Source organism: Impatiens glandulifera, chromosome 9 (genome assembly GCF_907164915.1).
Source record: "Impatiens glandulifera chromosome 9, dImpGla2.1, whole genome shotgun sequence".
Classification (NCBI taxonomy): Eukaryota; Viridiplantae; Streptophyta; class Magnoliopsida; order Ericales; family Balsaminaceae; genus Impatiens; species Impatiens glandulifera.
This window is the reverse complement of record NC_061870.1, coordinates 7081027-7095673: the sequence shown is the minus strand read 5'-3', so window position 1 is coordinate 7095673 and position 14647 is coordinate 7081027. Positions and strand designations below refer to the sequence as shown.

Below are 14647 nucleotides of genomic sequence, written 5' to 3'. Positions count from 1 at the left end.
CAATATAAATTTGACAGATGAAAATAGAAATTATATTATTAATGTATTGGTTGTTTTATATAAAAAAAATTATATATATGTAACTTGTGTGGCAAGGGCATTGACAAAGTGATTTTGGAAATCACGGCGCCAGGCCGTTAAGGTTAGAGAGGAGGGAGCCCGGATTCGGATTTGCTTACGCTAAGCAAGCCAAGGTAATTAATTTACTATATCGCCCCTTCCCATCGCGCCGGGCTTTCATCATCCCATTCTCTCTCTATATTTCTCTCTCACCGACCGCCTCAATCCCCCATTCTACTTCGTTTCCTGCAACTACCATCGTCTGGACTCCAATTCCAATTGCATAATCTTTTTTAAACCATTGCGCCCAGTTGATTCAATACCATGATACCAAAGCTAGTGGGCGGCTCGCTAACCGGCCTCACCCGCCGGTAAGGAGCCGCCGTCTTAGCTCATCTTTTCCTCTCTCTCTAGGGTTCTTCTTTCTTACTCAATTGCTCCACTTCGGCATCAATCAAAAGACCACAATTTTACTGTCCTACCGTTATCGACGATATGGCTCCATGGCGTAGAAAGGGGGCCAAAGGAGCAAATGCGACTAGCGAGTTAAGCTTGGGTGATCTTGTCCTTGCTAAGGTTAAGGGCTACCCCTTTTGGCCTGCAAAGGTATGCTATGCTATGCTATCTGATTTAACTATCATTCGTGCTGCTGTTCAATTCAATTTGCTCTTGCTTTTAATACTTCTATACTTTCTGCTACTGATTAACTACTGAAATTCTTATATGATGGCAGCTTAAAGCATCTGTAGTTTTTCTTTTAGATTGGAAGTTTATTTGTATCACAACGCTGTAAATTTTTTGCACCTATTTCTGTGGCTTGTTTGTCTATTGCTTTCATAGTTCAATTTCTTTCTTCTTCCTAATCTGCTGACTGTTGATGCTCTTGTCCTTATGAGTTTTAACCTTCCTCTTATCCATCAGTTCTCTCTATTTAATTTGGTAGCTTTCACTTGGGATTTGATGTTAATTGAAGAATTAAGTGTTACATGAATTAAGTGTTGCATGGCTTTTACCCATTCTATCCAATTTTCAGATTAGCAGACCTGAGGACTGGAAACGAGTACCTGATCCTAAGAAGTACTTTGTTCATTTCTTTGGAACAAATGAAATGTGAGTATTACACTCTTCTACAAACCTCATTGTTTAGTGCTAGTTTCTGTTATTTATATCTTGGTATCTACTTTAAAGATTATAAGGAAAATCTTTTGCACATTTGTCTTGATTCAATGAGAAATTTTAGTGTTGAAATAAGCTCCTTGGAAACCATGTTGTTGTATTGAGAATTTTGTGGACACTTAGTTCCTTAACACAAATCTTTGTTCACTGTTCAGTTCAAAGTTTAAGGTGTATTACATTCTTGTGATGCAATGATTAAGAAGCCTAGACCTGATATAGAAGGTGACAAATGGCATTTAGTTAATTAATTTGTACTCTTTTTTCTTATTTTTTATGCTGTTATCTCGTTGAACCTTATGTATCTTTTACTGGGAAATTTCAAGGGTTTCTTTTCTACTCTAGACCAACTCTGACGGATTTTATGAGAGAATGACCACGTATTCATCTTCCTACTCAGACATTCACAATATTTTGTTTATTGATACAAGTTTTCTATTTTAAAGAAAGTAAATAACATCTACCCCTTCTGAGACTTTTCTTCTTTCCAGTACAGAATACATAATTTCTGCTTAGGTGTAGTGTCTATATTCTCTCCTTTCAGTCACTTGATGGTTCCCCCAAAACAAAACATTGGGGCTTTGAACAAGCATTTCCTAGTTCATATATGTCTGGCAACGGGCCTGCTATGCTTCCAGTTCAATTGACTTTTTTTTTCTTGAGGTCAATTGCATACTTTTTTTCTAGTAGCTTATTCATGCATAAATTTGTGTATTGATCAAGTGCTTAAGTAAATATTTTGAGCATGTAAGATTGATTGGTAACATTTGCTTTCTCTTGATATGAATGCTCTGCTTTGGCTTCAACAGATACAAATTAATATTCAATAACTTACTAGTGTTGTTGGCCAAATAATATAAATGTGTACTAATGTTCTTATTTTGCACAGAGCTTTTGTTGGTCCAACAGAGATACAGGCATTTACTAGTGAGACAAAGGAGAAAGTCTCTGCGAAATGTGAAGGTAAAGCAGTTAAAGAATACTTTGCCTTAGCCGTGGAGGAAATTTGCAAGGCATTTGAAGAGCTACAGAAAAAAAAAAGTAGTGGCCCTACAATTGAAGTGGATAGATCAGCTTCTGAATCCTCTAGTGTTCCACAAAATGATGGACTGGAAACTGAAGTAGCAGAGAACATGTCAAAAATTGAAACTGGTAAAGATGGAGAATATGAGGCTGGACTCCAAGTTAATGATTATAGTGCAAAAAGTCAAGGTGATACTGGTAATGAACTTGTGACACCTAAGGCTTGCAATGATGATGTTTCATGTGTTAATCATGAAGAAAAACCTTACAACAAGTCTTTAACTAATGGTCACAAGTCCGAAAAAAGTGTAGCACGGCCAAACATGAAAGTGGAACACGTTGCTAAACCAAAGAAACATATGAGCTCCTCGAAGGGAACATCACGAAAGCTTGAGACTAACAACCATGTCATAGAACATGATAATGATAAGAAACCAAAAGCATTGCCTAAACCTAATGACGCGGAAGAATGTTCCAAAAGGCAGACCAAGGACCAAGAACCTGAGTCTGAAAAGGATGTTGATCATGAACTTCGCAAACGTAAGATGGTATCAAATGAAAAGTCATACCCTACTAAACGATTGAAAGCGAGAGAGACTGTGGAAACTAATATCAAAGTGTCTCCTCAAGCAATAAAAAAGAGTAATGCTGGAAGTCTCAAAGTTGTTGAAAAGAAGGCAAATGAATCAGAACTTATTTCATCTCGAGGAATAAAAAAGAGTAGTACTGGAAATCAGAAAGGTCTTGAAAGGAAGGTAAATGAATTAGAACCGATGTCTCCTCAAGGAATAAAAAAGAGTAGTACTGGAAATCATAAAGTTCTTGAAAAGAAGGAAAATGAATCAGAATCGAAACGATCTGCATCGCACATCAAGACTGTAAGTAAACCATCTGGGATGCAAGCCAATCACATTTCTTCCAAACTTGCAAGAACAGAAGATTCTGTACCATCAGGGAAGCACCATCAACGAATGTTGGAGGCATTGTCAAACTCTCCTGCTGCTAAAGAAGGGACACAAACCAAAAGTACTTCCCTTTCATTGAAAGATGATGTATCACATTCCAAGAAAGTTAAATCTCCTGTTAATAAGGTACAAGCAAAACGAAGAGCTGTTCGTCTAGATGAAGATGATGAAGAGGAGCCAAAAACTCCAGTTCATGTTGCTAAAAAAAACCAGTCTTCTCATCTATTTTCCAGAGACACTGTTGAAGTACGAAATAAGATCCCTGTGTGTGATCAACCTGGTCGTAAAGTTTCAACTGGGATTGACAATGCTCTTTTGAAAGACTCTGCAAAGTTGCACTGTGAAAGTTCAGTAACCAATCCTGAGCAGTCTGGAGTACAAAGGCATGAAGGTCCTTTCCAGAGTCATGAAAAGCCGGAATCTGACATGCCAATCTCTAAACAACCAAATCTATTATTTGCATCCCCTGATAAGTCTTTCACTGACCAGTCTGCGAAGAAGAGCCTTATTAGGACTCCTAAGATGATCCCTGTGTGCGATCAACCTGGTCATAATGTTTCGACTGGGAATGACCGTGTTCTTTTGAAAGAATCAACAACCAATCCTGAGCAGTCTGGAGTACAAGTTAAAGAAGATCCTTCACAGAGTCATCAAAAGCCGAAGTCTGACAGGCCATTCCCTAAACAACCAAATATAGTATTTGCATCCCCTGAGAAGAGTCTTTACAGGACACCTGCTTCACATGTTTCCTGCAGTCCTGGAAAAGTAGAGTCAAAGACTATGGTTTCAGATGTAAGCATGCCTGGATCAGATTCCCCTAAGGTATCTTCTCAGTCTGGTGTTATGGTTAAGACAGTTTTAGAGATGGAGAAATCCAGCAAACCTGCAGTTAAAGTACCTCAGTTAGGAGCTCGAAAAAAAATTGAAACTGTATTTCGTAAGCCAACGGGTGTGGTTTCTGATGGCTTGAATAGTTCTCCCAGCCAGGCTGGTATACACAGAAGTAAGACCTCTTGTACTGGAGAAAGATTGCAAAATACTCCAAAGTCAGTTACTCAGGTCTCTGACTTGACTGTTCTTCCAGGATCCATGATGGACGATTTGCATTTTTCTGGTGAAAGGTAGCTTTATTAATTCCCCTGTTAGTTGTCTTCCATTTTTCTCTTGCTGATCACTAAGTTTTCCTCAATTATAATGTATCAGGTCAGAAGCTGGCAGAGATGATAAAAGTGGCTTTTCAGTTGATGGTAAAGTAGCAGATTCCACCTTCTCCATGAAGGATCTAATTGCTGTTGCTCAGAAAAAAAGACGACAATCTCACTCACAACACCTTGTCCATGGGAATACTTGTTCTATCTCAACAACTTTAGCGGATGTGCCTGCTATAAATCCTAGTCCATCCAACAAGCCTCTGTCAGGTGCCAAAAACTTGGTACTTCCAGATACACGTATGTCAACAACTTCTCCTTATCATGATGAGTTTCCACCAAATGATGAACCTGAGATATCTCAACATGAAAAAAGGAGAGTCATTTCTGAAAGTAAGCTTGCCGGGGATTCACTTAGTGGTGGTACCGAGGCAACTGTTTCACGTGATGCTTTTGAAGGAATGATAGAAACATTGTCAAGGACTAAAGAAAGCATTGGTCGTGCAACCCGTCTTGCAATAGACTGCGCGAAATATGGTGTTGCCAGTGAGGTAGGTGATATGATACATGTTCATTTCTTTATTTTTATTCAATTTAATGTCATGTTCTACTTTCGGTTTCGACTGTGATTAGAGCTTTCTGTATTACTGTATAATCACATCATGTATTCTGATGTCATGCATGTGGAACAGATCTAGGCTTTATAGATAAATAATATGACGAAACAAGATACTATGGATGAGAATTGAATAGCCTAAGCTAGCTACGAGAAACAGTTTTTTGTCTTTCAACAATAAACATTCGATATCATAAACCCTAATTATTACTTTATTTATAATAAAGCTATAATAAACCAACTAACTAATGATGGGCTAAGCCAGGCCCATTACATCAGACCTATCCTCTGTATCTGTTACAGCATGTCTCATGAAAAATATACTTGACTAATTTCTTCTATTATGTTTCCTTTTATTTTAGTGTACTAGAAGATGCGAAAATAATTTACCTTCATTTTCTAGTGAATTATATGAGTGATATCTGGTCTCTAGCTTTTTCTGTAGATTTTTTTGCATTTATATACTTTAACTGTAACAATAATATTAACTGTTTAGGTCTCTGCATCTTCATTGTTTTGTATTGCCTATTATGGGGTAAAGTGGCTGGAGTGCTCAAGCAATTTTTACACCTTCTAGAATATGAAGATAAGCTTTGTGTTTAGGTCTTTTTTTCTTTTCTTTTGGTGGCTTAGACCATACTGGGATTCCCTTCTTTGGAAGCAATTCCTCATGTCTTTGAATTGGGAAAACCTCTCCAACTTCAAAATATTATTCCATCACATCAGCGTATAATACGGCACTATTAACTAACTTGCCATAGTCTCCAATTCTCTGTTTAGAATGAAGCATAATAGGGATGTTTTATAACAGAATGAACAGTATAAATGATTAGAATTGACAAAGGCTTACATGAATTAGTTTTTTTAAATTTCCTAGCAAAACATAAAATAAAATTGTTTCGTCTGTATCTAATATATTGTAATTTTTGGGTCATGACTGGGTGGGGGCTGTCATGCTAGCTTCCTAAAATTATATATATATAATATATATATATATATATATATATATATATATATATATATATATATATATATACTGTAAGTTTATTTTTACCATGCAATATTCATGTTGGTAACAGTGGCATATAGCTAGATTTTTACTGATAATTTTGGTTAGTACATTAAAAACTAATTGAAATCTTCTTATTATTAGGGTGAGGGAAGTATATTGACCCATTGTACCAGGTAGAGAGTTGTGAAAGCTATGAAGCATGTATTGAAGCGTAGTTTTGAATTACAAAAATAGCTCATCTTGCATAAATTTTCCAAAAATGTTCAATGAACACATTGTGGATGCTGCTGATGTGCATGCTTCTGAAGTAACTCAAATCTGAAATTATATTTAACAGGGATGTCCTAATATTTTATGTTTGTCAGATAATTGAACTTCTCATCCGGAAGCTGGAGAGTGAAATCAGATATCACCGCAAGGTGGACCTCTTATTTTTGGTGGATTCAATTACTCAGTGCTCTCACAATCATAAAGGTTCGAGAAACTAAACCACTGTTTATCTTGATAAATCTTATAATGTCTTATGCCTAGTTTTTGTAGTAAGTATTTTCATTTACCACGATACGATTTCCTATGTTTTCTTGTGCAAAAGGAAAAAAATTTGTATGGTTTTGGCTAAATTACTATCATGTTCATTCAATTGAAGGCTGAAGTACAGTTTTATTTATTGTTCTTGTTATGTTTCTCAGGGATTGCTGGAGCATCATACATTCCTGCAGTTCAAGCATCATTACGTCATCTTGTAAGAGCTGCTGCCCCTCCTGGAGCTGCTGGTCGTGAAAATCGTCGTCAATGTCTAAAGGTTAGCTATCCCTATACTTCAATAAGCAACCCTATGTTTTCCACTAAGCACTACGCGTCGGTTTGGTAGGAGGTACAACGGATACCCTAGTTCCTTGATTATACATCATGAAATAAATCAAATGGATTTTCTATCTTAGGGGCCTAGTTCCTTGATTATACACCAATGAAGACCTAATGTTCTGCATGAACTAAATCAAATGAATTTTTGTCTTAGGTTTTGCGGTTATGGCTTGAAAGAAGAATCTTACCCGAGCCACTTATTAGGCAATACATTGATGAGATTGTACTTTCAAATGATAATACTCCTGCTGGTTCATTCCCTGGCCGTCCATCTCGAGCTGAACGAGCTGTTGATGACCCAATCAGAGAAATGGAAGGGATGCTTGTTGATGAATATGGAAGGTTTGGTCAATTTTCTTTTCAAGTAATAAGATATTTGTCTTTTTTATTTGCATGATGTCCATTTATTATATGACTATTCAATAGAGTTTCAAGTGCTCTATGATGATGTATACTCAGAAAACGTGTTATCATTTCAATAGCTAGTATAGATTCTGAACTTTAGGGAAGAACTGTTGGAGCCATGTTAAGGTAATTATTGTATTTTGAATGTTGATTACTTAATCATTGAACATTTCAAACCACTAGAGCAAGATAGTGGCTTTCCTCATCTAGTAAGTAGCCTCTCAACATAGTTGTCTAAGGTTATCTTCATGTGTGTGGCTCAACATCCAGCACCCCTTTCCTCTATGCCTAGAAGAAGTTTGCACATGACAGTGATGCTTTTAATGCCATAAGTAAGGGAGATTGTGAGAGTTAACATGAGAATTCTTTAGTTTTACTATGATTGGATCTTCATCTTCGACTTCGAATTTAAAATGGAGGTTTTTATTTGTGGGAACGACCAGAGCCTTATTTTAATCAATGGAAAGGCAGTATCAAGTACATCAATGAAAAGCCGTAAATAAATAATAGCCCACAAACTGAATATCACAAACAGAAAGTAAAAAATCTTAATTAGTCCCAATAAAAGACAAGTCAAACAAGTCAATGAAATCTCAAAAGATAAGAAAGACATGAAATTAACATGAATTCTCTCAACTTATGCTAGAAATAGATTACCCAAGTTCCCATGTAAGAAACTAGAGATACTGCCACTTATATATAATAGATTTAACAATGAGGGGTCACCAGCTTTAGATATATTGGATTCTGCATTTTCTATTATTTATGAAATTTGTCATACAGATGAGTAAAACGTGTAATGTATAAAACATAGAGCCTATTTGGAAATTGTCACAATCTCCGCAGTTTTTCATTTGATATAAGATTTTCTGGCTATTGATCCAGATCTTGTTTTTTGACCATGATCCAGATTATAGTGTGATTTTTGTTGTTTCATTTGGTATACAATTATTTTTTAGGTCATTGTCCAAATTATATTGTAAGTTTTTGTTTCATTTGGCATAGAGATTTTTTTTTGGATCATATCCATATTATTGTCTTGATGGTTGTGATTTTGGCAAACAGGTAAGATGAGAAGATATGTACTTTTATGTTCTTCCTAGAATGCAGTATTTAGAGTGAATTGTTTTTCTCCCTTGTAAATTACTAAATTGTAATGTAATTCCTGGTTATTGTATCAGCAATGCCACGTTTCAGTTGCCTGGTTTCTTTCCTTCGCGTGTATTTGAAGAAGACGAAGATGATGAAATTCCTACTACTAGTTTAGCCAAGGAAACTGGCAATGCAGAACCAATGAAGAATACCTTTGATGCAACAGAGTCTGAAACTTATACATTTACTCCAAATGATAGACGCCAATATATATTGGAAGACGTGGAAATGGAAGATGTCTCTGGGCACCCAAGGAATGATAATAGCACCTCTTCTTCTGTTGATGATTCATTTATTACTCCTTCCTTAAAAGAAGGTTCGGATAGGATCTTGGAAGAAGGAACAGTCAACTTGAGCCTTTCCCCTCAAAGCTCGCCACCACTACCTTTAGATTCTCCTCCCCTTACACCTCCTTTGCCTCTCTCCCCTCCACCAGAATCCCCTCCTCCATTACCTTCATACCCATCATCTCCCCAACCTCCATCTCAACCGCCACCACCACCGCCACCACCTCCACCACCAGTGCAACATGTGATTCTTCCGCCTCATTCAGGTCTTACCTCATCATTTTTGGATCAGGCATCATTGCCACCAGAGGTTTCTTCTCTACCACTTCAATACCATCAAATGAAGGCTTCCAATCCATCTCCTCCAACTTTGAGTTATCAACAACTTCTATTGCTAACCAATGTATGTTTACTTCCATGCATTTATGTGCTATTGAGCCTATTTGAAAACTTATATTGCCAAAATATTTGTCACGATCTCATTGAAAAATGGCCAAAGTTAAAATTGATAGTGATTTTTTGGATCATGATTTTATTATTTTGTATCATAATTCAAATTACAGTGTAATTTTTGTTGCTTCATTTGGTATAGAAATAATTTTCTTTGCCATTATACAAGTTATAGTACAATTTTTTGGATCATGATAAAATTATATTTTAGATCATTGTGAATTTTGGTGAACTTAGATTTTTCAGATCATTATCAACTTGAAAAAAGTTGGTAACAAAATAGTCCATTGTCTTTGTTCTCTGTATTTCTGAAACTATTTACTCAAGACAATTGTATGTTAATATATCATTTTTGCATTCAGGCTAATCAACTTGTCCACATGTCAGCAAATAATACCTCTCATGGTGGTCAGATTGATTCTGTTGGTAGAAGTGATATATTCTCACAACAATCACATGAAGCTGCTGCTGGTGTAGTAGATTATGGTTTATATAGCCATTCTCAGGCTTCACAACAATATCAACCTATTGATATCCCCCCCTTCATGCAAAGACACCCTCCTCCTCCTCCTCCTCCCATACATCAGAATCTAAGTGCTCATTTCTCATATACAACGTCTACAATTCACCAACATCCTTTTCCTCGACCATATTCACTATTGAATCTTCCCGATGGTCCAAGGCAATATGTTATTCCTGCAAAAAAGAGGAGAAGACAAACAAATGAGTTTAACTTGGATAGTCAACGAGGTTTATGGATGAATGGAGGCAGCAGACCTTCATCATACCAGGAAGGTAAATGCTGCTCTTCATGTTCATTCATATTGAAAGATATATTATACTTCTTCTCAAGACATAAATTATAATACACCACCATTTTTGTCTGTTATTCTATGATATGTTTCCTTGTCAAAAAATAATTTATGGCACATCATTGTTTGTGGACCACATTGAATGCACGGAGTAATGAGTGCATTGAACATTTGCTAAGTACTGTTTCATATCAAAAGATGAGTTGTAATTGAACTTTTGTGCAGGCTATTTCGGTTCCTCAAATAATGCTGGTTTTCAACATACTGGCTCGAGCACACTACCAGTAGCAGCTCCGGTTCAAGGTAATTCTTGTCATGTCTATACACATTAAATTGCTTTGTTTTTTCTATAAGATATTAATGAGCCTATTGGAAACTAGTATATTGAAACAATCTATGTCTTAATCATGATCTCATGGAAAATCGCCAAAATTAAAATTCAATGTGTCATTTTGGCATAAGATTATTTTTGGATCATAATGATCAATTACTTTTTCAGATCATTATCAAGATTATAATGTATTTTTTGTTGCTTTTGTAAATAAATTATATTTTTGTTCATGATCCAAATTATAGTGTACTTTTTTCTTACTTAATTTTCTATACATATTATTTTCTCGATCACGATCAAGTTAAATTTAGTGGGTCATTGTTACTTTTTACAAACACAAACAAGCGTAGATTTTTCACATCTAACATGAAATATCTAACATAGCAGCCCATTATTTTGTTTACTGAGCTTTCATTTTTCTCTTCTTGAATCTGATTAGTAGGTATATTGTAATTACATGAGAGTTTTTTGTCCATTCAGGTCCAGGAGTTCCTCAGATGTTAGGAACGAGTAGACCAGATATGTCTTCTCTTAACTGTTGGAGGCCTGCTTAAAGCAAAGTGGAGATGCTTTTATCTTTGTATGTTTGTTTTCATTTGGTGGCTCTAAACTGAAATCCATTGAGCTGTTCAGATTCTGATCAAACAAAATAACATATTACTGTAAGCCTTTAGACATTTGATTTACTTGATCTTTGAATGCTTGTTTTGCAGTGTGCCATGTTGTGACAAAGAAGAAGATGATTTCTTACTGCCCCAAAAGGAAGATGGATCCCCCGATTAAACAACTTTGACCTACACCTAAATGAAGGTATTTTAGAACAATATGAGAGACGTCGTTTTGAAAGGTATCATGTTCTTTCCTGACAAGTGCGTCTGGTGAATTTTTCGCCTTTGCAATTCCCAACTAATCTTTTAGCATATTTTCTGTTTAAAAACTGTAACTATATACTTGTGATTTATATATAATATATTAGGAATAGGGATTTGATTGTACATATAAGATCATTTTCTCAAGATGATTGACCTAACCTTTACATGAATCTCCTTCAGCTATTAGTGTTACATCTAACAATACCCACTTCCTTTCTAGGTTGTTTTTGTCTACCCTTAACTTCCAAAAATCAATATGAAAAATGTAGGAAAACATGTGTCTGAGTTTCATCCAGATGTAAGCTAGCTAGTATACATGAATAGTGATTTTAACTATATCCATGAATAAGTCATAATAAGAATAATAATTTTTGTTTCAATTTGAAAAACATAATTAGAAAATTAACAAATAAAAAAGGAAGAATATAATAATACCAGCAAGATGCATGAAAATCCACATTTTATATTAAATTGAAACATTTATGTTAATAAATTGTACGGACCTATATGATAAATTGGAAATAAAAACATATATTTTGTCTTTTTCTATTAGAATGGTTAATCATAGAATGAGAAAATCATGAAAGTCAGATCATTCAGTAAATTAATTTTATTGTTCATCTTCGTAATTAGTAATTTATTATATTTTAATAATTATATGTTGATTTAATTATTTAAAAGTTTATTACAGTATATATTTAATATAAATTTATTTTAATTAATTGATTGCATAAAAATCAGTAAAATAGTAATTTTGAAAAATTATAATACAATGCCATAATTTTATACTACCATTTATAAATAATATTATATTTAAAATAAATATTTATTTTAAATTAATATAATATATTTGAAAATACATGTAACAATTTTCATGTTCTGAGTACATGTGAGGTGCTGACCAAACCACCACCGAGTGAAGGCAGAAGAGCTGAATGACTTGAGGTGGCTCACGGGGATGGAGAGGATATTAGAATTTCAAACCAACCAATGTCTAATTTCAATGATTTACAGCACCAATCACTGAATTTTGGATTAATAGTACGTAACATCGATAAAGTTATTGATAACTATCAAGAAGAAAGAATCCAAATCATCATCAAATGGAGGTGTATAACTAGAGAGGTTTTGTGACACCTTTATGCTCAAGTGAGACACTAAGATTTGGGGTTCAATGTTCTCAATCTCCAAGGATATTTTGGACTAGAGTTTTTAGCTAATATATTTTGTTGTTTTTTTTAATTTTAAATTCAATGTTGTTTTTTATTTTAATTTATAATAATAAATGTTATAACTTATATAAATGCTTATGTGAGTTTTACAATCAATTCAATGCATCATTTAAAATGTGATAAATAATTATTGACAGTAGACTATATATATATATATATATATATATATATATATATATATATATATATATATATATATATATATATATATAATAATAATAATAATAATAATAATAATAATAATGCTTAATGATAAATTATCGGGTTTTCGCACTTTAAAGCACGATTCATTGTGTGGAAACGAATCAAATTAAACGGGTTAAATATAATTAAATGAAAGAATTAGAAAATGTTTTGTCTAAATCAAACAAATGAATCAAATCAAATTAAACGGGTTAAATATAATTAAATGAAAGAGTTAGAAAATGTTTTGTCTAAATCAAATAAAACGGGTTAAATATAATTAAATGAAAGAGTTAGAAAATGTTTTGTACTATGAGACAAAAAAAATGAGATGAAAAGATGTGAAATATCTTCTTATCAAATTTATTATCATTTTTTTCTATCAATGATGAAGGATCGGATGAAGATAATTCTGAGGTTGAGTCAACCACTGAGCTCCTCTTGTCTAGACCATAGATAATTGATGACAAAGTGGAGAATGACGATGGAAATGACAACAAAAAAGATGATAAAAATGTGAGTACCGTGCAAATACATAGTGATCAAATCAGTATTAATACCTTCAAAAGTTCTACTAAGAATGATAATTTCTAAAATATGAGTTGAGTGTGCATTATTTGTATACTTGATTTGTTAAAATATTTTTATGCATAATTTGGTTAAAAAATTGTGGAGAATAAACAATAAACCTTCCACTTGGAGAAAATAAGTGGGAGATTTCTTACTAATAATGATGTCTTAGCATATATGGTGAATTTTTTTATACTCTTGTTGGCTAGACATCATTGAATTTAAAATTGTCACTCAATTTTTTTTCTTTATAATTTTAGAAAAAATGATTATGTGTCCAAATGACTCAAAATAAAGAGATAATTATAGTTCAATGATTGACTATACATGGAAAATGGTATGACACTAAATATCTCGTGCTCGTCTTAACTTAAGACGGTCTATACTCTATATCTTTATCATATAATAAAAATTTGATATTTACATTTTTATTATAAATTATCTTGAAACCTTTAATGCACCTAAGATCATATAATGTATCTAGCTATAGAACTCTCTATTTCTAGTCTAAGTATAATTATGATACATCGAGATTAAACAGAGAAGGATAAAACACCAACTTAATAGCAAATTAATATCCCGAGAAGGTACTTGAATTTCAAAATCCAAAGTTAAATCGAAACAAATTTTTTCCTTTTTTTTCTATTTTCTTGCATGCCATTTTTGTCACTTTTATAATGAACATATAGACAGTTTAGAGTCGAAATTTGAAAAAATGAAAATGAAAGAATTATTTAAATTCTTGTTTGAGAAATCAAATCACATGAAGTTATGGTGAATTACAATCATTTATCAATGAAAACTCAAAGATAATTTCACTTTTTTCCTAATTTCTGAACCATGCTGTGTGAGCCTAGTAAGTCATATTTCAAGTTTGATTTAGCCAATATAATTAGAACTAATATTGTAGATATATAAGTTATTGTTGGGTATTGGTTGGCCCAACATTGTGGCCTAATCTCTAATAACCTGCTTATTGGACTTGACCTAATAATATAAATAGATATCACTCTCTTGGTGGGAGGCAGATGTCAAATTCCTTTGTGGTGTTTGGATGCTAGTGAGAGAGTTGCCTCATTTGTGTGAGATAGTGGTGCAACGGAATCGATAAACAAGAGGACTGAGCCAAACTCTAATCGCATTCACACCCAACAGTGGTATCAGAGCTAGGGTTTAGAGTTTGTAATTGGAGTTTGAGATTGGGTTAGAGGATATAAGTTATCTTCACCAATAAGCGTAAATTTGTCTTTGTTTCTTCTTTAATCCTCTTGCTTTTATTCTCTGCTTTTGCTGCTACTGGAGGAAGAAGAAAGTCGTTGCCGCCTCCGGAGAAAAAGTCGTTGCTGTCCTGTTCAACCGTTGTCGGTGTCGCGTTTGTCGCGACTGTTGAAAATCAAAGCCACCGCTGTGCCGCTGCTGAGAAGACGAAGCGGCAAATCCCCGAGCGGGGTGGGTAAGTCGAAACTTTCTTTGAGTTTCACAAGGTATCATA

The 14647-nt window shown here is 34.2% G+C and overlaps 1 protein-coding gene across 1 annotated transcript; it reads left to right on the top strand.

The window, feature by feature from the left end:
• Nucleotides 1-182: 182 nt before the first annotated feature.
• On the top strand, nucleotides 183-11362 carry LOC124914640 (ENHANCER OF AG-4 protein 2-like). The gene is made up of 12 exons (XM_047455233.1): nucleotides 183-666; nucleotides 1094-1170; nucleotides 2123-4342; nucleotides 4425-4920; nucleotides 6363-6471; nucleotides 6687-6799; nucleotides 7016-7203; nucleotides 8448-9108; nucleotides 9518-9950; nucleotides 10193-10270; nucleotides 10779-10878; nucleotides 11012-11362. Exons 1-11 carry the CDS (start codon nucleotides 556-558, stop codon nucleotides 10850-10852), a joined length of 4560 nt encoding a protein of 1519 aa, XP_047311189.1. The 5' UTR covers nucleotides 183-555; the 3' UTR covers nucleotides 10853-10878; nucleotides 11012-11362.
• Nucleotides 11363-14647: the final 3285 nt, after the last annotated feature.